The sequence below is a fragment of the Eumetopias jubatus genome, unplaced genomic scaffold (assembly GCF_037043125.1).
Source record: "Eumetopias jubatus isolate StellerSeaLion01/CBP00866 unplaced genomic scaffold, mEumJub1_p1.0 scaffold_2, whole genome shotgun sequence".
Taxonomy (NCBI): Eukaryota; Metazoa; Chordata; class Mammalia; order Carnivora; family Otariidae; genus Eumetopias; species Eumetopias jubatus.
The window spans coordinates 59,597,738-59,624,125 of NW_028274808.1; the positions used below are offsets into that span (position 1 = coordinate 59,597,738).

Consider the following 26,388-nt stretch of genomic DNA (forward strand, 5'->3'; position numbering starts at 1 on the left):
CTTCAGGGGCACCTGACCTGGGTGGCTCATTCGGTTAAGTGTCTGACTCTTGATTTCGGCTCAGGTCATGACCTCAGGTTGTAAGATCAAACCCTTCATTGGGCTCCATGCTGGTTGTGAAGCCTGTTTGGGATTCTCTTTCTCCATCTGCCCCCCAACCTCCCACTCACATGTGTGCCCCCACTCTCTCTTTCTCAAATAAATAAATAAATAAATAAAATGTCTAAAAAAATAAAATCTTTTAAAAATTAAATAAAGCATGGTAAATTGATGACATAATGGAAAAGATTGATAAATTTTGCACATAAAATAAAAAGGTATGTATAACAAACATATCAAGTTAACAAATTGGAACAATATTTCTAATTTGATGGATATATATATGTATATATATACATACACACATATTAAAGAATGGTTTATATAATATATGAAGAACAGTTATAGATCTATAAGAAAAATACTAGCAACCCAATAGAAAAGTGGCTAAAGTATGGTAATAAGCAAGTCCTAGAAAAAAAAAAATAGATGTTTAATCTCATTAACACATAGAGAAATACAAATTAAAACAGTATAATATAGTTTGTTCCCTCTCCAACTAATATTTTTTAAATGATTGATAATACCTAATACTGTTAACGATGTGGGGAAACAGAGACTTTTTAATAGACTATTGGAGGTACACCTTCAATTTACACAATGTTACATGTTCAATATATTGCAGTAAAAAATACAACGTTGGGGGTGATGAAAATTAACACCTTTTTGGAGCACAATTCAGCAATATCCTTCAAAAGTGTTTTAAGCCTATACTTGGATCTAACAAGTTCACTTCTAGGAGTTCACCCTGCAGTTGTACCTGCACAAGCATGCCAAGATACATTAAATGAAGACATCTCTCTATAATGAAATACCATGCTATCAATCTGTCTATTGATACAGAAAGATGTTCATCAGATATTGTTATAGAAGAGAGGAGTATGTACTACTTGGTTTCATTTGTGTTAAAAATTAATAAAATAGATGCACATTAAACTGTCTACATAGAAAATATATGGAAGGATATGTTCTAAACTGTTCAGCTTGGATACATCTGGGAGATGAGTTGAGGGGAGACAGCTGTGGGAAACTGGCTGAGGCTTTTCACTTTTTTACTTCATATTATTCTGTACTATTTCCTTTGTAGAAATAATGAACATACGTTACTTTTATACCATGTTTTTAAAAGTTTCTTTGCCTTTCTTAAAAAACCTATTACGTTCAAGGGACAGCTTAGTGGATTGTGAATTAGAATAGGCTCCTTCCTCAGACCTACTGTTTATATTCTCTGGTGCTAAAAAACTGGACTGATTCATCTGTAAAACTTCCTATCAAATAGTGACTATTGAACTAAGTTTTCATTAAAAATTTTTTTCTCTTTAAAAAATGTAAGTTCCATCTCTTAAAAAGGTCATATTCTCCTTAGCAAAGAACATGGCTATGCACACACACGAATTATTTTGATATTTCTTCAGCTGCCTTGTTGTTATTATTTTTATTATCAATATTTTGTCAGTATCTCCTTTCTCATACTTGTTTATACTTCTGATAATACTCCATCTAAATTTTAGAGTTTCCCAAAAATGGATATTATGGTTTTAAGAGATTAACAAATCCCATTTGTCCCTGCTTGAGCTCCAGTGTACTGAATTTTACCTTGTAGGTAACCTAGGTCTCATCAGATATTCCTTACCAAGTGCTTGGAAGAAGGTATATTAGGATACAAATTTATTTTGTAGGTGATAAGTGCACTTCTAAACTTAAAGGTCATGGTTAGATAAATGTCACAGAAAGCCTACACTAGTGAGCTCAAACAAACATTTTATAAATGAATGTTATCAAAATTCCATTAAAAGCCGTCAGATCCTTGCTTTCCTGTTGTTACTGAAGGTTAAGTTACACTTCAATAAAAGTCTCTTTAAGTTTCTGCCCAATTTACTTAATGCCTCTACCAAATAGTCTTGACTTTGTGATTTTCTTTGGGACTTATAAAGGCAGCACATAGCATTTTTTAGTACTAACCTCTGCTGCTTCAGAAGTCCAAAGTAATTTTAAATGATGGAAGCATTCTGCTAACAAATATGACTGCCCGTGTGTAAAAATGAAATGTGGGAAAAATATAATAGGTGGTTTAGAGGAATAGAAATGAAAGATGTGAAATAGAAAAGTGAATTATATCTGTTTAAAGTGAGGTAATGCATTACACATGTGGAGAGCTAAAAGAGACAAAAAAGATCATTGGCTCCAGCTTCCTCATTTTATGGATGAGGACCAGAACTGTTGTCTTTGGTCTGCAATTCACTGGTTCCCACCATACCATGATGTGTCTACCTGTATGCACATACTTCTGCATGTAGATTTATTTTTCTAAACATGCCAACTGTGTGGCCCAGCAGTTCAGCAGTTGCACTCCTAGGCATATATCTAGTATCCAGATGAGTGCTTATGTCCACCAAAAAACACAAGATTATTCATGGCAGCATTGTTTTTGTTTTTTTTTTAAGATTTTTATCATTATTATTAATTAGAGCACAAGCAAGGGGAGGGGCAGAGGGAGAGGGAGAAGCAGACTCTCCTCTGACCAGGGAGCCCAATGTGGGGCTCAGTCCCAGGACCCTGGCATCATGACCTGAGCTGAAGGCAGACGCTTAACCGACTGAGCCACCTAGGCACCCCCTCCTTTTTTTTTTAAAGATCTTATTATTTATTTTTTTGAGAGCAAGCGAGAGAGATCACAGAAGGAGAGGGAGAACTAGACTCGCCACTGAGTGGAGAGCCCGATGCTAGCACCTAGCACCTTATCCAGCATGTAACATGTGATCAATGTGTATTTATTTTAATGGAAAATATGTGATACAGAAAAAGATATCAGGGAAGCACCCAGTATTTTTATAATGAGAAAAACAGGAAATATAGGGAAAAATACTTTATTTCTTATGTTTATTCCAGAGCACAGCATACAGAAACCTAAAATTTTAATACAATATTAATATAACCGACACTTGGCTATATAAGAACAGGACTAGACTATAGTAATGTTTCAGACTGTTTCAAAGCAGACATGACTAATGGAACCTATGATTTGATCCCGGGATTAATTTAACTAAGATACCAAGTAGATGTGATAGTTTCTTCCGTTCCTATTTTTGGCCTTAATGAGGAGGAAGTCTTCTCAGCTCCTTCCCTATTTCTTTTTTTTTTTTTTAAGATTTTATTTATTTATTTGAGAGAAAGAATGAGAGAGAGAGAGAGCACATGGGAGAGGGGAGGGTCAGAGGGAGAAGCAGACTCCCTGCTGAGCAGGGAGCCTGATGCGGGACTCGATCCGGGCACTCCAGGATCATGACCTGAGCCGAAGGCAGTCGCTCAACCGACTGAGCCACCCAGGCGCCCACCTTCCCTATTTCTTACTCAACTTGAGGTCTCAGTTAACTGGTCAGATTCCAGCGTATAGGTTAAGTCATGCTTTGAGGACTTGTGCCTTGGGATTCTGACTCCTTTTCTTCTGGCATTGCTGAAGTTTGGGCCACTCTCACCGTAATAATAAAACATTATATTTCTTCCTTTGGGCATCTGGTTTTCTTGGGGACTACCAGAGGGTGAGATGGCTAGACCAAGGTAGGATTTGTAAATTCTGGGTCTCTTGGTCGAATGCCATTCTAATATTATAATAAGGCCACCCTTTAATATTAGTACCTCATTTCTTCATTCCTAAACACATAACACAGGTTCCTTACAATCCTCTTTCTCCTGCCATTGATACTTCAGGCATTAATAGGTGTTAATGGTGGCATGACCGCCTATTATTCTTGAAAGTTTATCATGTGGAAAAAAAATCCTTGAAGTCTGAAGGAGATGCATGCTCATGTTTGAAAAAGAGGTATCCTAGTAATTGTAGATCAGACAGGCCAGATGAATTCAAGTCCCTGGGGATCCACAGGAACAAATTGTTAATCAATTTGCAATCATCCATAGAAGCCCTGGCTACTGAGCTGCAATTAGTACAGCTCTGTGAGCGCCAGTTGGGCCCGAGCAAGTTCACTTTGTTAAATATTGACTGACAGGATTTCCATTCTTCCAGTAGGACGTTCTCATCCACAGGGTGAGGAGACATGGTCCTAACCATTTAGGTGGGCGGAAAATAGCATTTGGCGATGGTATTTTATCTAAGGGCACTTGTGAGGTGCTGACCATGCAAAACTGAGATGAGAAAACCCCTATTATCCTTAATACTTACCTACATTACCTTTTTAAGAAGTCTATCATTTTCATCTTAATTTTTTTATAAGACGTTAAACTAACTGCTCAATGATTTCCTATTTTACTGTAATATCTAGGTAAGTTCTGTACAGCTTGTTATTGCAGCTTTCTGGAAACATTTTATTATACTTCAGGGAAAACAAATTTTGTGTTCCTTCCTTTCTTGCTGGTGTTACCAGCCTGGTGCGCAGCTTTTGATGCCTTGGACCCTTTATAGTCAGAAAACTTTTCAAATAGACAAGTTGGCTTGCCAGTAGAACTTGGATTTCATGTTTTACCCCCTTATGATTTTAAACTGTCAGCGCTATGAAAAGAACTGATGCAATGACATGACAAACAGATTATCAAGAATGTCTACCAGCTTTTTTGTGAACTTCTCCCAAAATTCACTGAAGCAGGAGGTTAATTTATGTGGCAGTGCATGAGTTAACATATAATGGTTTCATTCTTTGTTGTCTTGCCCATTTTTACCAAACCCAAAAGTTGCCCCTTCAGTGTTCACTTGTGCTCTGAGCAAATACCCGGCCATTATCAGGCAACAGAGTATTCAGTCAGACAAATGCACCCTTTTAATTGTTGTTCTTTAGATTTCATCAGTGAGCTGAAATGAATCTTCATTTGTTACAACTGGCAAATTTTAAAATTAGATATTCTGAAAATTCTTGGGGAATTTTTTTTTTTTTTTTACTGTGTTGGTCTTGAATTAGAATGGTTTATTCTTGATTTAACATCTCTTGGTGACAAATATAATGAAATCCCAGTATTGAGAGAAAAGACATCTCACGTGAAGAAAAGGTATACTTGCACATGCAAACTCTAAAGTGGTGATGTTCAGTTTTAGATAAAAGCTGTTTGAAAATAAATCTCAGTGCATCCTTGAGAATTTTGTAACCATCTTATGTCGATTTCTTGGTTTGCAGTTTAACTCGGCTGCTAAGCAGCTGATAGAATGGGATAAGCCTCCTGTGCCAGGAGTTGATGCTGGAGAATGTACCTCGGCAGCAGCCCAGAGCAGCAATGCCCCAAAGCACTCCGACACCAAGAAGAACACCAAAAAGCGGCACTCCTTCACATCTCTCACTATGGCCAGCAAATCCTCCCAGGCATCCCAGAACCGCCACTCCATGGAGATCAGTCCTCCCGTCCTCATCAGCTCCAGTAACCCCACGGCTGCTGCGCGCATTAGCGAGCTGTCTGGGCTTTCCTGCAGTGCCCCTTCTCAGGTAAATCATATAGAGGTGTGACAAGAGCTCGGGCACAAAGTGATCTACCCACAAACATGTTTGTTCACTAGCTGAAAAATACAGTTTATTTTTCCTTCAGAAGAGAATAGCTTTCCTAAAAAAAAGGGGGGGGGAATAGTAGCTTTCCTGGGAAGTAAAGCCTTTCTTCATTCTGTAGGTAGAAAAATGGAGAAGAGGAAACTAACCCGAAACTACTCAGTCATTTTCAAAGGAAGGATCGGAAATGACAAAATGGTTTAGATAATGCTTAGTTTCAAGCAACTGCTCAGTGTTACAGAACCTTGTCACAAGGCTGCTTTGGGAGATCTTGCCAACTAAAATTTTATCTTCATCCAAACTGAAGATGCTATGGTTGAAACTCATAGTTGACAGTTGCCTGCATCTGTGTGACTTACCCTGATATTTAGGCTTCCCAGTAAGAGGTATAGAGGAAAAAAAGAGAGGACGTGAAGAAACATTTAATTTAAATTAGAATGGACTCTGAGAAACAAACTGAGGGTTCTAGAGGGGTGAGGGGATGGGTTGGCTCGGTGATGTGTATTTAGGAGGGCACGTATTGAATGGAGCAGTGGGTGTTATACGCAAACAATGAATCATGGATCACCACATCAAAAACTAATGATGTACTGTATGGTGAGTAACATAACATAATAAAATAAAAAAATAAAAAAATAAAAACCTCATTAGTTCATCAAGGCTTTGGACTATCTTAAGAAATAGCTGCACATTATTCTTGTGTTAATGATTGGAAACATGCATTCAGTCAGCAGGCATTTATTGGGTGCCTTATTGTTAGACCCTTCTAGGCACCATGTATACTGTGATAATGAGCTATAGGACTTCCCTATGTTAGGCCTCAATTCTGGACTGCAAAATGAGCTCACTAAAGTGGCTCTGCCTTAGTCACAGGGCTGCTGTAATTATCCAATTAGATGATGACTATATTTTTCCTCAAACCAAAGGTCAGAGAGCCCGGTCCAAAATAGCCTGTCATAGTGGGAGAAATTTCTTTCAGGTGTCATATGTAGTTTTTAAAATTCATGTAGATTTTACATTCTACTTTATAATATAGATGTAGTTTAAAAAAAAATCAATTATTTTCCTTTAAAAATCAATTATTTTCCTTTATAATATAGATGTAGTTTAAAAAAAAATCAATTATTTTCCTTTAAAGAACAGTCCTGGTTCTCAGAAGGTTTACAGTTAATGAAAGTGCCTGTTTTGGACCACAGAATAAAAATTTACAACACAGTTTTTGGTATTCCTTGCCAATGTTATTAAAAGTTATTTTCTCTCAGCCTCATTTATTTGACCCCGCTCCCTTAGATCATCTGGCATGTTGTGAGGTAAATGCATTCATTTTCTGAACAGGATTGTGGTTGGTTGGTGTTTTATAGGTGGTGGGGAAATGAAGCTTTTGGTCTTATGAGGGAACTAGGCTACACAGACATACCCCACTGGAACATAAGTGTGATGGGGGAAAGGTCTTTGTTTTGTTCACCAGTATATCCCAAATGTCAGACATACAATAAACACTCAGTAAATATTTATTGAATGAATGAATCTCTTGAAAAATGGGTAAAGAGGAGAACTGTTACTTTACATGTAACTAATTATTCCTATGTGAAAAATAGACATGGATTATAGATTGCAGTAAGAAGTACCAAGTGAGGTTACTCTGGAAAGGCTCAAAAGATTTTTGAATAAGGTTCTGACAGAGGTGGCTAGTAATGATGGCCATTCACTACGAGAAAATTGAATCATTTGACTGAGTTTTTTATTTTGTGACCTAGCAACATTTGCACAATGATGTTTTGTTAAAATAAATGGTAAGTTTCTGGTAAGAACAGTGGCAACTCAGAATAGGAATAGCTTTAAAAGAATAAACGGTAATCTTTTGGCATTAGAGAAAATTAAAAGAGAAAGGAGGATAAACCTAGCATTTATATCTTTTGTAGAGAACTCAGCCGTCAGGTGTGAGCATGTCTGATGCTGCCACACCAGAGCTGGCAATGAAGACTATAAAAGTAGAACTATTTTTGTTTTGGTTGGAGTAGCTTAGGAAACAAGGCTCTTTCTGTGTTCCATTAAAACAGTTTCCCCTTCAACCATTCCACCCCTCCTCCCATATTCTGATACATTCTGTTTTAGGTGGGAATGTGTTGCCTCAGGGAGAAGTTATTTCAAGAAGCCGATGGGAGATGTTTCAAGTGCTGCCTGGCTTCCCCAGCCCAGGTTTACAGAAAATACTTGTCTAGTGCACTGTGTACATTGGAGGGAACCACAGTCCATAATAAAGCAATGATTGTGTGTTAACATAGGTGACAGGCAAACATTCTGTTAACCATGGAGATCCGTGTATATGGAAAGATGGCTCATGTGAGACTTTAAAATAGGACTGTCCTTTTCTTTGACTCCTCTTGCTCTGGCCCGGTTTTTTGTGTTTTTTTTTTCTTCCCTTCCCTTCCCTTTCCCCTTCCCTTCCCTTTCCCCTTCCCTTCCCTTTCCCCTTCCCTTCCTTTCCCTTCCCTCTTCCCTTCCCTTCCCTTTTCCCTTCCCTTCCCTTTTCCCTTCCCTTCCCTTCCCTCTTCCCTTCCCTTCCCTCTTCCCTTCCCTTCCCTTTTCCCTTCCCTTCCCTTTCCCCTTCCCTTCCCTTTCCCCTTCCCTTCCCTTTCCCCTTCCCTTCCCTTCCCTTTTCCCTTTCCCTTCCCTTTCCCTTCCCTTCCCTTCCCTTCCCTTTTCCCTTCCCTTCCCTTTCCCCTTCCCTTCCCTTCCCTTCCCTCTTCCCTTCCCTTCCCTTTTCCCTTCCCTTCCCTTCCCTTTTCCCTTCCCTTCCCTTTTCCCTTCCCTTCCCTTCCCTCTTCCCTTCCCTTCCCTTTTCCCTTCCCTTCCCTTTTCCCTTCCCTTCCCTTTTCCCCTCCCTTCCCTTTCCCCTTCCCTTCCCTTTCCCCTTCCCTTCCCTTTCCCCTTCCCTTCCCTTCCCTTCCCTTTTCCCTTTCCCTTCCCTTTCCCTTCCCTTCCCTTCCCTTCCCTTCCCTTTCCTTTTCCCTTCCCTTCCCTTTCCCTTTCCCTTTCCCTTTTCCTTTCCCTTTCCTTCCTTCCTTCCTCAATGCTGAGAAAAAGGATGTTTTATTATCTTGACTTGGCCCATTTTCTCTCTTGCTTTTCCTTAATTAGGTTTGGTTCCACTTAGAAAATCTGCAGTAAGGAGCCCAAAGAAGTGAGTTTTCATTTTTCTCTCACCTGACTGGAATCTACATATAGGCAGTCAGTGCTGGTGTGATGGCGCCTTTCAGCTCACCTTTCCATCATATGGGTAGAACCTTATCCTTATGTTTCTATATAGAATTTACAGATCTCTCCAGGACATCCAAACTCTAGGCAACAGGATGGGGAAATGGACAGAAGAAAGGAGCAAGGGGCTTGCTTGCTATTATATTTGGTGACTATTGAGTAAAGGCTGAACTTTCAGATACATAAATTGGAAGATTATTTATAGACTGTGCTGTCCAGGTGAGTCACCGAAACAAATATGCACAGATGTCTGTGACTGACATCTGTAAAAGCATATGATGCTATAAGTAAGACATTTTGTTTCCTCCTCCGGCCTCTGCCAGCTGGAGGAATGCTTCAAAATATTCAGTGTTTTTGTGGCATTTTTGTATCTCCAATGGCTTCAGGGGAGCCAGAGGTGCGCCCACTCACTTCCATTTGCTTTCCCCACCTCTTTCCCTCTCCACAGAGCCCTTTCTCGTGGGGGAGCCCAAACTGATTTGCCGTTCCATGAGGAATAGAGAACAGTAGAAAGTCAGTTTTTCCCAATTCAGGGCATTTATTCTGGGCATGCTCACTCTCAGCCAGTTTACTTTTGCTGCTGCTTCTGCTTAGTCATTCTTGGGTGACTTTGATCTCTTCCTTTACTCCAGGGTTAGGAGTGGCCCTGTGTTGTCTGGTGCCTGCAGGAGTCTCAGTGTTCACTGTTTCGTTCCCATGTCTGTGATGGCGGACACCTTGGAGGGCCTCTGGTCCAACTCCCAAGACAATAAACTCATTAGCAGTTAACTATCTGACTCCCAGCCTGTGGCTTTTAGAGAAACATCAGTCAGTCATGAGATCTTTCTTAGATATTTGTAGGGTCAGGCCCAGGAAGCTGTATTTTGGTGTTTTTTTCTACCCCGAAGGTTCTATGATAATGACGTGTACTTTGAAGTGAGCTTCATTGTATCTTCTCAGAAAGACTCCATCTTTTATGTGGTGCCAACTTACAAATGGCCTTGGGGTATGTATTTAAACAGATTTATTGGTTAAAACAGCTATAGGCCATTGGATTTTATGCTAGGATGAAAAGTCAGTGTGCTTCCCATTAGAAATTGACTGGAAATAGACTTTGGTTCACAGGAGAGACAAAAAAAATGAGGGTTTGGGGAGAAACTCTTGTTAGGTCATCCCTTAGATCTGCTTAGTTTAAGCCTTTGGTTCAATCAATGTATGAGCTAACAGGTACAGATGTGATCTTAAAAGGATGTGGATTCCATGTATAACACAGATTTATTTGTGGAAATAAATTGTATGCTGTGCTGCTGATTATCCCTGGCCTTGGTAAGGCCTAAGCCAGCAGGGAAACTCAAAGTTTCCTTCAGGCTTCTGGGAACTAATCTCAGGAGCTTTTCTTTGTCTTGATAATCGTTTTCTTAACATACGGGAATTGAGGGAACTATGTTTGGGATTAAGTTTTGTTTTGTTTGTTTGTTTTAAGAATTTTTTTTTTTTTTTTTTGACAGAGAGGGAACACAAGCAGGGGGAGTAGGAGAGGGAGAAGCAGGCCTCCCACAGAGCAGGGAGCCTGATGCGGGACTCGATCCCAGGACCCCGGGATCATGACCTGAGCCTAAAGCAGACGCTTAATGACTGAGCCACCCAGGCGCCCTGGGATTAAGTTTTATTACAAAAGGCCTGGCATTGTTGGTGTATCATTGTTTCCTTGGGGGAACAAGGTACCAGCCAACCACATTCCTTTAATAATGAGGAAAAACATCCCAGTTGTGTGGGAACCTACACACCTACTTCTGCAGCATCAAGTAATGATGGCATTCTGTAGGTGGGCTTGACATTCAACATGAGTGAAATTGATCGAGTTACTGAACACAGACAATGAAATGACCTGAATAACTCAATTTCTTTCTAGTAAATTAATCTTGGATAGTATCAGGGATAAGACACCTTTGAAAACAGCTAATTTGGCTTTACATTGTTCCTTTAAAGGTTTTATAAATAATTACCTGCCCTAGGCATGTCTAGGTAGCTGCATTTTAATTATGCATCCCCACTGAAAAGTAGAAGTCATGAAAAATGATCCCGAGAATAACAAAATACCTTAAGCACTTCACATAGATTTACATATTGATAGGTGAGTATTCAGCCTCGACCTACCTTAACAGGATCTTCAGGGAAATTGCTAGTGGGCTAGTCAAGCATGAGACTAACCATCTGAAAGGTCAGTTTGGTTCACAGTGGCATCCCAAGTGAAGCAGCATGTTATTGCAAAAGCCAACAGTGGTTGAATTCTGTATGAAAACCATTGCAGTGGCCAGTATCTGTCATGTGACCGCCCGTGTTGGATACAAATTAGGTCATCAGTAAATGTAGATTGTATAAACTCAAAGAGCTTCTACCTTCCCCAAATAATAGAAATGACAGATACATATATTTTTTAAATTGTGACTCGCCTCCCCAAGGTTTAGCCAGTACAACCTGTTGTATTAAATGGAGTTGTCTTTTAATTAACTTTTCTTTTCCTCTTGGCAGGTTCATATAAGTACCACCGGGTTAATTGTGACCCCACCCCCCAGCAGCCCAGTGACAACTGGCCCCTCGTTCACTTTCCCATCGGACGTTCCATACCCAGCTGCCCTTGGAGTGAGTACAGCTTCTCCATCTGTGTCCCTCTCTTGAGTATTTAGTCCCATTAATGTGGCACACTGCACCGCCAACACCTGCACTGTACGTTGACACTTGCTAGGCGGGGGTGGATCTCTTTCATCTGTTATCTCTGTTCGTCTCACAGAAAAAATGAGAAAGTCTGTTGCCTACAGCCTGCATAATTTTTAATCAGTGGCCTGAAGCCATTAGAAGACTTCTCTAAAATACTTTTAATTTTCATTAACGTTCAGCCTGATTTCCCGAAGGCTTAACTGAACATTTCTTTTTCATTTCTTTTCAGTTTCTAGACTTCACTTATTTCTTACAAAGACACCTTTATAGAAATACTGAGGGAACCAGGATCCCGAAATGAGTCCCAGGATGAGTCGATTCCAAATCCCTCCGTTTATGACTCCCCTTTCGGTCCCTCGCCTTCCACTCTGATAGCTGCAGCTATGCTCCCTTGGAGTCCTCCCTCAGGTTGTGTTGACTTGCCTTCTGAAGACACCACATCCTACACAGTCTAACACGAATTGCTTTACAACGTCCTCATGGAAGAAATTAATAGGAGAAATTAGGGCAGCCAAGGGAGATAGATACAAAGAAGAACACTATGGAGAGAAAAAAGGGAAGAAGAAACAAGCAAATTTAACCTTACATAGCAGAAACACGATAGTTGAAATCCCTGTTTCCTGAAATTGCAGGCACATGAACTACAAGGAACCGGCAATTGTGAGACATCTCTCATCCAGGCCAGTGCCTTGCTTATGCTTTCAGACTGTTTCTTTCAGTGCTGAGTCGAATGAGAATAGAAAAGATAGATCCCTGCATCAGATCTCCCCAGTGGGCCCCCACCTTGTAAATTCCTCAACAGAGTCTCACCTAGCTGTGATGCTCTCAGGGAAACAGTGTGGCCCAGTGATGGGGACACAGACCTGAGCTGAAAGCCCAGCTCAGCCACTTACTTGTTTACATGACCATGAAAAGTTACTCAACCTCTTTAAGCTTCAGTATCCCTACCTATAAAACGAAACTAATACTATCTACTTTGGAGAATTCACACCATGGCTAGAATGTAGTAGGGATGACTATTCCTGATCTCGTTATTGGTCTCAATTGAGGACTGTTGCAAGGTGGGCCTGTGACACATGCCACTGGTTGGCTCTCAGAATGCCTCGGAGGGCCTGGTTCATTGTGTTACGGTTTCTCCGCTCTCTGTACCAGGAATAGTGAGGCTTCTAGGCAGCTGGTTTGTTTTTAGGTTGTGGATTTTATATATGTTGTAAAGATTATGTTTCCTTCCGCTAGAATGCTTAGAGCCAAATCTGTACCCCCCTCCAACTAGGACCCCACGACATATTAGCACATTAGTTAAGATGTTGGCTCCATCTAGTTTTATTGTTCTCATGTTCCTTTTGCCTCATTTTACTTTGGAACAAGGTGGGATATAAATAAATGTGGAGTTAGTACATAGCTTGACTGAGACCTTAGAAAACTTTTTATAGAGTCAAGCATGTTCTTGTATTTAAATGGAAGTTAATAATATTCTGGTTAAAGGTTAAAGTTGTATTTTTTTTTTTCCCCCAGAACGATTACACTTCCTTGATAGTACCACTGTTTGGTGCAGGAAAAGTTGTGTTGATTCTTCTGGGGAGAAGATAAAATTCAGTTAACTTTTATTGAAATGTGGTTTCCATGAGATTCTGTTAGCCCCGGGTGTTTTGACCAGAGCCAAGTTCCATAATTATCCTGCCCTCTCATCTCCAGAGAAGACTCTCTCCTTTCCTTCCTTCCCTTCCCACCCCAGTACATACACAACCCAGTTGATATTTCCATTTCCAGATGACTGCATGGAAAAATTCTAGCATAATTTCTTAAGGGAAAAAGGCTGCTTTTTCTGATCTTAGAAAAATTAATTAGTGGAAAAGACAGAGCTGGCTGAGTTTCAGCCCTTCTTGTGGGCTGAAAATTTTAAAGTGTAGTAAATGGCCAGTTGCTCTTAGCTGGAGGCACACTCTAGGGCAAACCAATGAGACTGGTCACAAGAGAGCATGAATATACAAAAATTAATTTACATTCAACCATTTCATCCTAAGATTATATAAGAAAGCCTGCATGTTAAGCAAGAGGAAGGTTTATTAAACAGTATGTCTACTGTGCCAATTCCATTTAATGAAAAACTAATTATAAACAGACCTGTCATCCCAGGAGATGTCTAGATCTCAAAGTCCCTAGTAGGGACTGGCAGCAATGTTTTGGATTTAATATGTTAAGTTAAAGTGGGGGAAAAAAATCTCAGTAGCATGTACCCTCTGTATCTTGCATTAATCTTGGCAAATATTCCTATTTAAAATCTGAAATATTTTCAGAGAATTTCAGCACAATCACAGCGATAATATGCAGCTTGGTAGAGAGAAAACCATGCTTTTCGTGGTGTGGATTTATTAGGTAATAAATGCCAACACTAGAATAGGAAATGAAATTATTTCTAGTATTTTTATCATGAATTGAGACTTTCTAATCTTCTATGCATATTGTCCTATACATTTCACATGTAACAGTTAAAATGTTAGATCTCTAATATTAGGAGCAAAACTAGCATTATATCTATCTAATTCAGACATCAGGCTTTTAATAGTAGTGAGGTTTTTTTTTTTTTCCAACTAATTTTGTGAAGGGAGGAAGGTGAGGATCTGTATTAGTCTTATATTTTCTGCACAAGGGCAGAAGAACTCTTAAATGAGTGATTAAGAATCCCCAGTCCCCTGTACCAGCTGAGAGGTGTTTAGCTGCGAGATGTGAGTTAGGCAGGTCAATAAAGACCAAATACAGCCTGTGGCCAGCTTATAGACCGATTGCATTCCAAAAATGCGTAATCCTAACTAAAAAAATTTTACACGTACACATATAGTGTGTCTGTGCGTGTATTTAGAGAAGCAAATTAAATGATGTCAGGTTCTCAGAATAGCCAACATGTAATTAGTCCATTGGAGCCCATGGTGGAAGGCTCAGCAGGACTCACTGCTATCGACAGGATCAGGGAAGGGCTCTGGAAGTCGGGGAATGGAACTGCCAACGTCAGTAGTTTGAGAGGTACAAGTTGAGCCCTTGGAATTGGTGGGAGTTCTTGAAAATCCGGATTAGAATATGGCCAGAACGTTCCCAGCAACAACAGAAAAGGACTCTAGCATCTCAGGAACCAAGGCCTCTTGATCCATATCATGTTGTCCTAAGAGAGGTAGAAGCACAGAACGTTTTCTCATTTGTGAAAAGTTCACTGATCTGTTAACTTCTGTCTGCAAAGCTGGGTGACAGCAATACAAGATGAGTTAAACAGTGTTCTGAGTTCATAGTCTCATGAATCATAACAACAGCTTCTCTTTATTGGGCTTCTGCTGTGCTTCAGAGTACTGGGAAAGACAGCTTTACCTAAACTATTTCTAATTATAACTCCATCTCACAGATTGGTATATTAAGGCATAGAGACCGTATGTAATTTATACAAAGCCAATTAATATCAGAGATATCTCTTCTTATGAATCAAATGTAGAACAAGAGATCTGTAATTTGTGAGGGAAATTCCATTCCTGGAGAGATTTTTTAAAAGTGCCAAATTCTTAATTACATCTTCCCCTTTAGACATCATCATCTAAGCATCTATTTCTAGTATTTTTTAAATATATTCTTTAATTTTATTTCCTTTTCTTCATAGCTGTACCCACAACTGACTGGCTTCATTCCATTGAGCATCCAATTGAGACTTAAGAGTTGGGACCTTCCATCTTTATCTTAATTTTACCGAATTCTGACACCTAAGGTTTTTTTTTTAATCACTAGTTTCAGTATTTCCACTTTTCTACTTCCTACTCATTGTCATAAAATAAAGCAAACTATTCACATAATTGCACAAACCCCTCTACACAGACGGTAATGCTGCTGAAATTTCTGACACTCCTGACTTGAGGGAGCATGACGACACAGCAGCTTGAACCGTTTCTCCATCAGCCTATATACATGTATCTGGGTCCAGTACCCAGAGAGGCTGTTTAGAGATGTTGATGTGTAGGGTTGAAAGTGGGTTGACTGGAAATCAGATGTTGAGGGAAAAAAAAAAAAGATTCTGGCATTGGGGGATATTACATGGTATTTGCCCAAGGGACCCAGAAATGCCCAAAGTCTATCCTGCCAGTCACTTATCTACCCTGGGAAATAGAAATGGATGTGAGGGAAATACACACCTAAAGGACAATTGGAAAGAAAATGAATCCTTTATTGTCAGTTGAACTTGTGCCCCAAACTCCAAAGCACTTTACTGGTAAGGTGGCCTGCAGCCCATGGCCCGGGCTTAAAACCTAATGGATCTTGTCACCTCTCTTTAGCCAAATCCAGACCTAACCACTCTTTGGTCGCATGAAAGGGCAAAAAGAGGAGAGAGCACTGGAGTGGAGTGGTATCACACCCACACACTTCAACTTTTCACTCACAATGTGCACTAGCAAATGTGGCTTGTCTGGCTTAGAATCCAGCCCTTTCAGAGAGGACACTTTGCTGGTGTTCATTCTAACATAGGAGGGAAATCAAGGACTGCCCTAAGACACTGAGCCAAGATTGGAATCTATGTTTTTCTGACCCCAAAGCCCATGCTCCTTCTACAGTGTAAAGCTGATGCTGCTTTCGAGGTCAGTAGGGTCAGGGGAACAGAACCTGGACGTGGCAAAGTATGATCATTTCACATTGGCGGACCACTGTCCTGTTTTTAAGCTGAATGTTATTCAGAAATAGCAATTCTTGCCTCAGACCATTCCCACAGACTGTGAACAGAAGATCTGAATCTATAGAAACACAAGGAGAAAGTTCGTTTTTAATGAATATCAGAATAACATCCCATTTTCTACATTAGTATTTCTGTAGTCTGGCCCATAGTTCCAGACAACTTTACTTTGATAATACAGACCTGCTGCATTTCCATAAAATAAAACTACAAGTGCTGAGCGCTGCTTAAGCTATTAATTTAGTTTGCAATGTCTAGTGAAAATGGCATTTAAGTGTGGGATTTGGTTCTGAACAATATTAAGCTAACAAAATATGGGCAAAATGTGATCTCTACTTCTTGCAGGCCCATAGATGTTTTGTGGTTCTTGTTGTTGCTGTTGTTTTTTTTTTTTTTGCTGCTGGTGGAGAGTGTGTCTTGGCCTCTGGGGCCTGCTCTGGCCTGGACTACGAAATAATAAGCAGGTCTCCAGGTCAGCTCTGGGTGAATGAAAGGCTGTGGTTTGCTCTGTAGAGATTTCAGGTCTTGCAGGATAGCAAACTGCCTGAAGCACAACACGCAGTGGATTACCTTTTGAACTTCCACATCACCAGATTATTTCAGTTTAAGTTGTTTATAAAGCAACCCACAGTACTTCCTAGTCAGTCACAGCTCTGGACTCACCCGAGCCCTATCATTTTACCAACCCCACAGGGCTGAACAACATCTAGGAATCTGATTTTAATCAGACTTTCTCTCTTGGTCTTTGTGTGCTTATATACCGAGTACATGTGCACACACATATGCACATTTCCCCCAAAGATATGTAACCCAACATTGGGGGGGGAAAAATCTGCCCAATTTTATTAAGACTTTTTCAACCACAAAATAGAAATAACTGCATTTTCTCTCAAGCACAACCTTTGGGATCTTTCAGAATATCCTCCTCTAAGCCATATCTCCAATGACTTCTAACTTACTCTTTGTGAAAGGGATGTACATGAAACATTTGTTTACTGTATTTTTTAACTGTAAGAGCTGACCTTTTTACATTTTGTTAACAATATGACATGTTTTTATCAGGTCCGTAGATGTTTTTTTGCCTTTTTCTTCTTTGGGCTAATTTAATACAGCCTCTGTTCTAATAAAGTTAAGATATAACAGACAATTTTAAATTCCTTTCCTCTTGAAAATAGAATTCTACTCAGAGTGTAAAATGGAGCTTTTTGGTTCTGGGCCTTAGGTACTATTTTAAGTAATTTCCAGGAGCAATTCTCGTTGGGCTCTTTGTTGAGCGTGTGCACTGGCCTTCCTCCTTCCCACAGCCACGCTCTTTGGAGATTGGGCTTCGGAAGATCTCAGTGGAAGCCCTTTGAGTGGTAATTTTACAGTGTCCATATATTACGCGGTGTACAGTATAGACGTTTTATCTTGCCCGACAAGCTACCAGTGTGTTCCTAGTACCAGTGAACTGCCTGGGTCATGTGTGCTGAGTGTTTTACCAGGATTATCTTTGTTTCTCTCTCCTTTGTCACTTGGAGGAGCCCAAATGGAGTGAATGCTTGACCTTCTCCTGGTCAAAGGTTTTGAAGACTCTAAGCCCCAGCGCATGCAGTTCCAAAGTTGTAGCAAATCTTAAGGCTGCCATATTTTGTATGGAGAGTGTGAGTAACGTTCATGCAGTTCTAACTCTTTGAACTGGCCTCGCCTTGTCCAGGTTAGCACTCTGTAAGCAGCTCTGTGCCTCATTTATTTCTGCACTGAATGTTCCAAAACACCTTCAGCTTCGGTATGGGAAAAATCCTTCTCTAAAGTCACTTCAGCAAAAAATTAAATATAATGTGTGAAACGGTTACAACATATGTCTAGAATTCCGAAATTTTTTTCTACTTAGTTTATTGTGTTTCTGGAACTATGTACATTAACAGGCAGATGAAGCAAATGTTGAGATGTGAATTTTTATTTCACGAAATAGAAACAAAGTGACTGTTACGAACTATATTTAGAGATCATTGGGTTTTTTGTATTTATACGCTGGTGTGTGAAAGCCATTTATGCTTTCCTAGGTGTATTCTTTAGTTTCCTTATTTCTCTTTTTATTCAGTTTTTACATTTAGTGGCTCAAAGATTTGGGGAGGGCGAGGTGGGGGTTCAGGCAAGTCTTTGTGTGCCTGTTTTCCCAGGAGTTTTCAGTATACAGACCCTACAGAATCATCTGGGGTTTATAGATCAGAAAGTAACAATTGCTCCATTGATTTTCAAAAGGCATGGAATCCTGTAGGCAGAACCCCATTAGGCTGTGCCTATAAAGGAACCAGCCGCTTTTCACTGGTGTACTTGTTAAAGATTACCAGCCTTGATAGTACTAAATTTCAAAAGCTGGCAAAGTTAAGAAAAGAATAAGCAAAAGTAGCAACAATAGCCCAGTGATTGTGGCTTGCTATTGTTTGGGCTTTTTGGAAACCAGGCATCAAAGGAAATTTTCGTCTGAAGGAATGGTTTGAGATATAGTGCAGCTGAATTGTTCTGTGTTGTGTTTAAGTTACAAGTTACAGAACAATCACAAATTAATTCCTAGCAAGCAGTGTGACATTATAGCTGCCTGCTTGAAAAGCATTGGGGTTCTAATCCAGGTCTATACTGAAAAATGTTATTAATCTTAAAATTACATGCTGCTGTTCCAGTTTTTTCTTTCCCTCTTCCCCAGTGTCATTACTTACCTGTTTGCTAAAAAAGTTGCCGTGGCTCTAAGATCTTAAAAGAGAATAAGGGACGAGTGTTTTTTTAAAAAGAGGCTTTCATACAAGGTAGCCTGCTGGTTCTGCTCCCTGTGGATTCCATTCAGGTCTTTTCCTATGGATTGCTGATTCCTCTTCCCTCCCACCTTCCATAAAAGATGTAAATAAATAAATCATTCATTCTTCTTCTCTCTCTCTGTCCTCATACCAGACGATGAATCCTCCTCTTCCACCACCCCCTTCACTGTCCTCCACACCTCCGGGCGCTGCTGCTGGAATGGGACCGAGGCCCACAGCGGGAACTGCTGACCAGATTGCACATTTACGGCCTCAGACTCGCCCCAGTGTGTAAGTGAGGGTGTCATTTATGACTGCTTTAAATTTCATTTCAGACTAAGCCCAAACAGCAGAGGTAGAGAAACACCTTTCTGATAGGAGCTGGTGACAGGCTTATGGCTCACCGAAGTGGTTTGTGTTCTGCAAACTTACACCCAGTCGTGCATATAATTAGGAAACTGCTGAAACAAAATGGGTCCAACACATGAGCTTGCTAGGCAGCCATTCTGCTGAGTGAAGGCCTTTTACAGTTTAAGGATACGTAGTGTTCGCTTCTTCATAATACTATGTGTACATGGAGCCATCTTTTTGTATAAGTCCTGTGTGAGCGTTTTGTCTCCAGTTTCATTCCTTGCATTAGGATAGTAAGGAACAGGAAGGTATTCCACACGAATCCGATCTAGAGGGAGTGTGCATGTGAAAAGCTGTAAGTCCTCAGCAATAAGTATCCAGAAAAGTCTCATTGTTTCATTGTCTTGTTCAACACTTACCAATGGCAGAATACAGCTAGATTTTTGTGGCTCCTACATTGTGTGATTTTATACGTGGAACACTTTAGAGCCCTGGTTAAAACAAACAAACCACTATTGGTTAGTGTTGCCTGCCTGGTTTCCATATGTTGGTGGTATAGTCACCTTGCATTGTGGGGTGGGGGGGTTGCACTCTCTATGATCTGGGCTTTTTTTCTTTTTGACTTTTTCAAATTCAGTATTTTTCCTGGCTGAGCATACAAAAGCAGGTGCAACCCAAGCCTCTAGGTTCAGCTTGTGTGTGGAAGGCAGCGCGTTGTGCCTCCCAGTGGGATTTTGTGCCATATGTCCTCATTCAGGGCTACTTCCCACATCTAACAAGTGCCATTTGAAGAGCTCAAGTTTCCCAGTGGGTCCCTAATCCCCAGCAGCAGGTTAGGCACTTTGGGAAGTTGCATAATTCTTTCACACCCCACAAATACCATTTGGTGGGATAGTCACCTTCACACTGGGGGGACCAGGTTGGCAGTTCTTAATCAGGAAGGCGTCTGTCTTTTAAATGTAGGCCACAAAACCTCTTTCAATGGAAAATTACCAATGCTGCTTAGAGGTTAGAGGATTATATTTTCTGTTTACATCTGTATGGAATATTTAAGACTTTGTACCAAGGAAGAGTTTTTGTGCATCCTGGGGTTTATCTGTTACTCAGCCTGAAATCACATACTCTTTTCTATTCTAGGTATGTTGCTATATATCCATACACTCCCCGGAAAGAGGATGAGCTGGAGCTGAGGAAAGGGGAGATGTTTTTAGTGTTTGAGCGTTGCCAGGACGGCTGGTTCAAAGGGACATCGATGCATACCAGCAAGATAGGGGTTTTCCCTGGCAATTATGTGGCACCAGTCACAAGGTATGGTTTTGAGTAAATGATTTACTAAGTTCTAAACAGAGAAGCTTTGTTCTTTTCCATGGTTTTCAGCCTATCCAAGATTCCTTCTCACACTATAATTGCCTGTTACATAGCCAAGATTTTAAAAATTCATACCTATACTTGCTGAAATCCCTTCTAACTCTAAAATTCTTAGCTTACTTTTCACATGAGTATATGTGAACTTGTATGTTTCTACCAATATATGTACTGGGTTTTAAGTTATTTGTTTGAAGTTATATGTCAGAAGATCCAACTATACCAATTTTCAACATTTTTCTGCTCAAAAATAAAAAATACCATATTTAGTATAAACAAAAGCTATATTATTAACATGTTTACATAACACTTACTATATGCCAGGCAGGCAGATTTCGAAATGCATATTACACATAATAACTCTTGAGTCCTTAAGCAACTTGTCGATGTAGTTGCTATTATTATCCCCACTTAATAGGTAAGAAAACAGGCACAGAGAGATTAAATAACTTGTCTGAGATCGAACAGTGAAGAAATGCTTAAACCTAGGTGTCTCGCTCTATATTTATTCCAGTAGCTTGGTGATTACCTTGGAATTCTGGCAGTTAATTTCTATAATATAGTCAGAAATAAAATTCCTTAAATATGACATTGATCCTTCATCCCTCTCAAAAAGGGTGATTTTGCTCCTCAAGGGAATCTGTCAATGTCTCAGCACAGTTTTGATTGTTACTCTGGAGGATGTGGGAGGACGTTGCTATTGGCATGTGGTGCATAGAAGCCAAGGATGCTGCTAAGTGTCCTACAGTACACAGCACAACCTCCTACCAAAAGGAATTGTCTGACCCAAAATGTTCCTGAGGTTGAAAACCCTATTGTAGGATAATAGGAAATAAGAGCTTTAAGTTTACAAGATTTTCTTTCCTTTGTTTTTTCTCCCAAAATTTATTTAAAGATAGTCCACCTTCTTGTCACTGAGGAAGGTGTAGCCTTGGAAACTGAATGGAAAGACCTATAATGGCATTGAGGGAGCCCCAGTTTCTAGCTACTGGGCTTTTAATAAATGGTCCAGGTTTAGCTCTGTTAAATCATTCCTCGAACACCCTGATTTTAAATAAATGGCTTAATGAACTGACATGTTTGTCAGCTGTTGGTCTTGATTTATAGGTTGGCCAGCAGCCTAATCAAATGAAAATCACTATTGTTGCAGATGGTGACAGAATGTTAGCTTTAATTTGACTTGGAGATTTTTAATCAGTATAAACCTTCGTTTCTGTGTATGTTAAAATCTGCTTTCAGGATCCAGAAGATGGCAGATAGACTTTCCCTGGTGAGAAAAAAAACAAAAAACCTCCACAACAACTGAGGGAAATAAAACAAACCAAACCACAACAAAGACTAAGTTAATGAAGGAAAGCATTTTCATAACCTTCAAAAACAAATTATTAATAAAGTCTCTGGAGAGATGCTTACTTACAATAAATTCTCTGTTATTTATCATAGTAAATAATGAGGATGTTTGAGTTAATGAAGTATTCTACTTAGTAGAAAGCTACTATATACAGAACTGTTTAAATGAATTTAGAATATAAAAAAAATACATGACACAAAACTACAGTAAACCTAATTTAATTTAATTCAACCTGTAAATGTTCCTTTAGAGCTGTCTGTATCTGGAGGAATGTAAAAGAACCTTTTCACACTGGGCCTGCTATCAAGGAACTTTTACTGAATCAGGAGTATTTACTAAAGAATTTACATGGTAAAAATAACACATTTTGTCATCAAGGACCATAGAAGGAAGAAATTCACATGAAACAATAAAATCATAAGGTCTTAAGCCTAAAACTTAGGCAAGGCTTCTTGAAAAGATTTGTGCTGGACCTTGAAACGTGAGATTAAGACAGATCAAGAGAGGCCAAAGAGAATATTCCAAGAGTGTGTGTGTATGTGTATGTGCACATGCATACACGTACACAGGTCCTTGTGTGATGCAGACCTGGAGGCAAGCAGGGAGAAGGGCAAAAAACATGAGCAAAGCTATGAAAAAGGAGCAAAACTGCTAATGTTATCATTAGCAGCAATAACAAACAAATCAACTTCTTTGATGGCTGAAGCAGAAGAATCCAGGGCCTTAAAGACAGTGGAGGTGTTAAGCCTTGATATGGAAAGCTGAACCCAGTAACCGCGACATGGGCAAAATACGACATGTAATTTTCTGTGACTCACAATATATTTCCAGACCTTTCTCTCCCTCGGGGCCATCTTTACTTTGAATTTGTGATTGTTACATTTTGTAAAAGTAATTCCATTCATTCTTTAAAATGTTCTGTCTCAAAGCCCTGAGTCATTTTTCTTGCCTTTAATTGTTCTCTCCCCCGTTTTGCTGATGGATTGGGCTTTCTGTCTCTGTTTCTGTGTTGGCAGGACTGTGACAAATGCTTCCCAAGCTAAAGTCCCTATGTCTACTGCTGGTCAGACAAGTCGAGGGGTGACTATGGTCAGTCCTTCCACTGCAGGAGGGCCTGCCCAGAAGCTCCAGGGAAATGGTATGGCCGGGAGTCCCAGTGTTGTCCCCACAGCCGTGGTGTCAGCAGCTCACATCCAGACTAGTCCTCAGGCTAAGGTCTTGTTGCACATGACCGGGCAGATGACAGTCAACCAGGCCCGCAATGCTGTGAGGACAGGTAAGGAGGAGACCAGACTGGAAAGTACCCGGAAAGGGGTGCTTGCCTAATACCAGCTCTTCTATAACAGATGTTGAGAAAAACAGATGTCGTGTTACAGTAATGAAGAACATTAGGAAATAAAGCAGGCACAGTCTAGTCAGTGGTACTTCACATCTGCTTATTTTGGCTAAGCCTGCCCCGCACATTAATTCAAGCCTGATCTACAGATCGAAAGTCTGAAAGAAATTAGGCTGATCCTAAGAATGTCAATAGGACTTGAAAACATGACTTCTGCAGTCAAGACTGTAGGAGCTCATATCTCACTGCCGTTAGCCGCGTGACCACGACATCATACTCCGCTAACCAGTGTGCTGATTATTTCTGGTGAACTTAGTCTCAAGTCTATTTTAAACCTACTGGGATCTTAAGTAACTTGCTTCTTTCTGTAGCATTGAAAACCTACCCAAGGGTCTTGGGTAACAGTGGTGGGGTAAACTTGTAAATTCTATCATAAAAACCAAAAGAAGGAAAATGGTTAGAAAAGGGAGAAAAATTTTGATTGATTGATTGATTGAAAAGAGAATCATTTTAAAAAGGACTGGAGGCCAACCTAATCTGACACTCTAGATACCATCAAAGACAGGCTGTGTCCATAAATCTATGGAAAGACCTTCTCTCTAACTGAACAGCCTGGGGTTATAGCTAAGTTTCCAAGCTCTCCACAGACTAAAGAGCTGATCTGGAAGGAAAACAGTGTCTAGGGACCCAGCTAAGATTAAGTGCTTTTAAACCAGCATACATCCATTATTTATTGTAAAAATTCAATAGCAGCCTTTCATTATGGGCTGAGGTAGGGAAATGACTCATGTTTTGGTGAGTAGCATTTATCAGAAAGGCCAATTTTGCTGTTTTCTCTCCTGTCATCTACTAGTTGCAGCACATAACCAAGAACGCCCTACAGCAGCGGTGACACCCATCCAGGTACAGAATGCCGCCTGCCTGGGCCCTGCATCTGTGGGCCTGCCCCATCATCCCTTGGCCTCCCCACAACTTCCACCTCCAATGGCAGGCCCTGCCACCCACGTGGCTGCCGTTAATATGGGTCGAGTCAGTGCCCCTCTGGCGTGTGCTGCAGCTGCTTCACTGACCTCTTCAAGCATCACCACCGCCTCTCTGGAGACCGAGCCCGGTGGCCGGGCAGTGACCATTCTTCCTGGACTCCCCACCTCTCCTGACAGTGCTTCATTGGCCTGTGGGAACAGTTCTGCAACCAAGCCAGACAAGGATATTAAAGTAAGACCAACGTCCTGTTCCTCTGCTTATGCTGTGTCCCATCCTTTCTAACTAATGAAAGGACTCGTTGTTCAACAGTCCTTCAAATGCTTACCATGTGTGAGTCACCATGCCAGGTGCTCGATTCATGATTCCCTGCATTGAGACACCCACTAGTTGCCAGGCCTTGTACTGTATGTTTAGGGAGACCACGGTGAATAAGACTTAGTCACTTCTCATGCAGCTTACATCTCATGGAAGAATTTCCTTTCCCCTTTAGTTACTCATTCTTTCATCATTGTGCTGTCCTTAAGTCTTCCTATTCAGTCAGTTCTACAAAAAAATATATATTTAATATACAAAAGGGTTGAAATTGTTGATCAGAAGTGTTAATTGTGGGTTTATTTTTTCTACAGCATATTGGATTATAATCAGCATGGATGGTTTTCCTCCTGACTTGAAATATGGGTGAAAAATTATTTTCTACATTCATAGATCTTTAAAAAAAATCTCTCATTTGGGGCTGAATTTCAAAGAAAAAATAAATGGAAAGCTGTGTTTGAAAGACTTACCTATGGTTGGGTTTGGAGACAGGTGGTTGGAGGCAAGGGAAATTGATGGTGAGTAACTGTGAACAAAAATCGAAGAGTGATAATAAAGTCTGGATAATTGTATTACAATCAAATGTAGTAGCAACCTGAGGAAAATTCTGTATTTTCCTCAGTATTTTGTGCATTTTCTCCTAAAGTTCTAGCCCAGTTCTGGGAAGCTTTAGGGTAATCATAAACTCTTAGCCACCTGGTTCAGTGGTAATGTATGTCGCTCTATTTAAATGGTTAGGTAAGCCTATAAATAGGGGTTTATAAGGAAATAAACTTTACAGCCTACTAAAAAGTTAATATTTAATTGTTGGGTTAACCTTAGCGTTTGTGAAAAGGATTGGTATCTGTTCAGTGCTTATAATTAACTACATTAAACTTGTACTCAAGCTGACATGTTCAACTTTGTCAGGATCTTTAAAGAATTGTTTTGTAGTTCAGAATTTAAGGTTTCAGGACAGTGAGTCACTGAGAACAGGGACTCTTCAGCTCTTGCCCTCCGAGGAAAGAACTCATTGAATCACAAGCTTGAAAGGGACCTGTGCCAGAGAGAATAATGGCTCCCCAGAGATGTCCACATCTTAAGCCCTGAAAGGAGAATATGCTTCCTTACATGGCAAAAGGGATTTTATAAAGGTCTTGAGATGAGGGGATAATTCTACCTTATCTGGGTGGGCCCCATATAATCACATGGATCTTCCTGAAAGGGAGGCAGGAGGATTGGGTCCAGAGGAGATGTGACATTAGAAGTAGAGATCAGAGTGATTCAAGGAGGAAGCCACAAGCCAAGAAATGCAAGCAGCTTCTTCTAGAATCTGGAAGAGGCAAGGAAACAGATTCTTCCCTAGGGCTTCTGTAAGGGATGTAGCCCTGCTGACACCTTAATTTTAGGACCTGATTTTTACCACGAAGTTTGTGATAATTTGTTACAGCAGCAACTAATACAGCACCTAACAGGTTATCCTGTTGAGTCCCCATCCTTGACAGATGGTCACTGGCCTCTGTTTGGACCCCCTCATTGACCATGATTGCCCTAGCTCCAGTGTGTCCCATGCCATTTTCTTTATTTGAGGGGCTACATAGGAATTGTTGATCTTCTTTCTATATGATGCCTTGACTTATTTCAGAATTATCTTCTTTTTTAAGGCTATACTCCTGAAGTTTTTGTCACTACTACTTGTGTCA

The 26,388-nt window shown here is 40.2% G+C and overlaps 1 protein-coding gene across 2 annotated transcripts in view; it reads left to right on the plus strand.

Moving 5' to 3' along the window:
* The window catches only part of SH3RF1 (SH3 domain containing ring finger 1), a 178,225-nt gene that overhangs the window by 133,333 nt on the left and 18,504 nt on the right, over window positions 1-26,388 (plus strand). Inside the window, exons 5-11 of one of the 2 annotated variants that reach the window (XM_028104394.1) lie at window positions 5,220-5,522; window positions 11,349-11,459; window positions 19,162-19,298; window positions 20,496-20,666; window positions 23,091-23,350; window positions 24,264-24,625; window positions 25,021-25,224. In XM_028104394.1, coding sequence (XP_027960195.1) covers window positions 5,220-5,522; window positions 11,349-11,459; window positions 19,162-19,298; window positions 20,496-20,666; window positions 23,091-23,350; window positions 24,264-24,625; window positions 25,021-25,035 — 1,359 coding nt within the window. In that variant the 3' untranslated portion in view covers window positions 25,036-25,224. Of the gene's footprint in view, window positions 1-5,219; window positions 5,523-11,348; window positions 11,460-19,161; window positions 19,299-20,495; window positions 20,667-23,090; window positions 23,351-24,263; window positions 24,626-25,020; window positions 25,225-26,388 lie in introns of those variants that run through there. The other variant, XM_028104393.2, reaches the window with a different exon arrangement.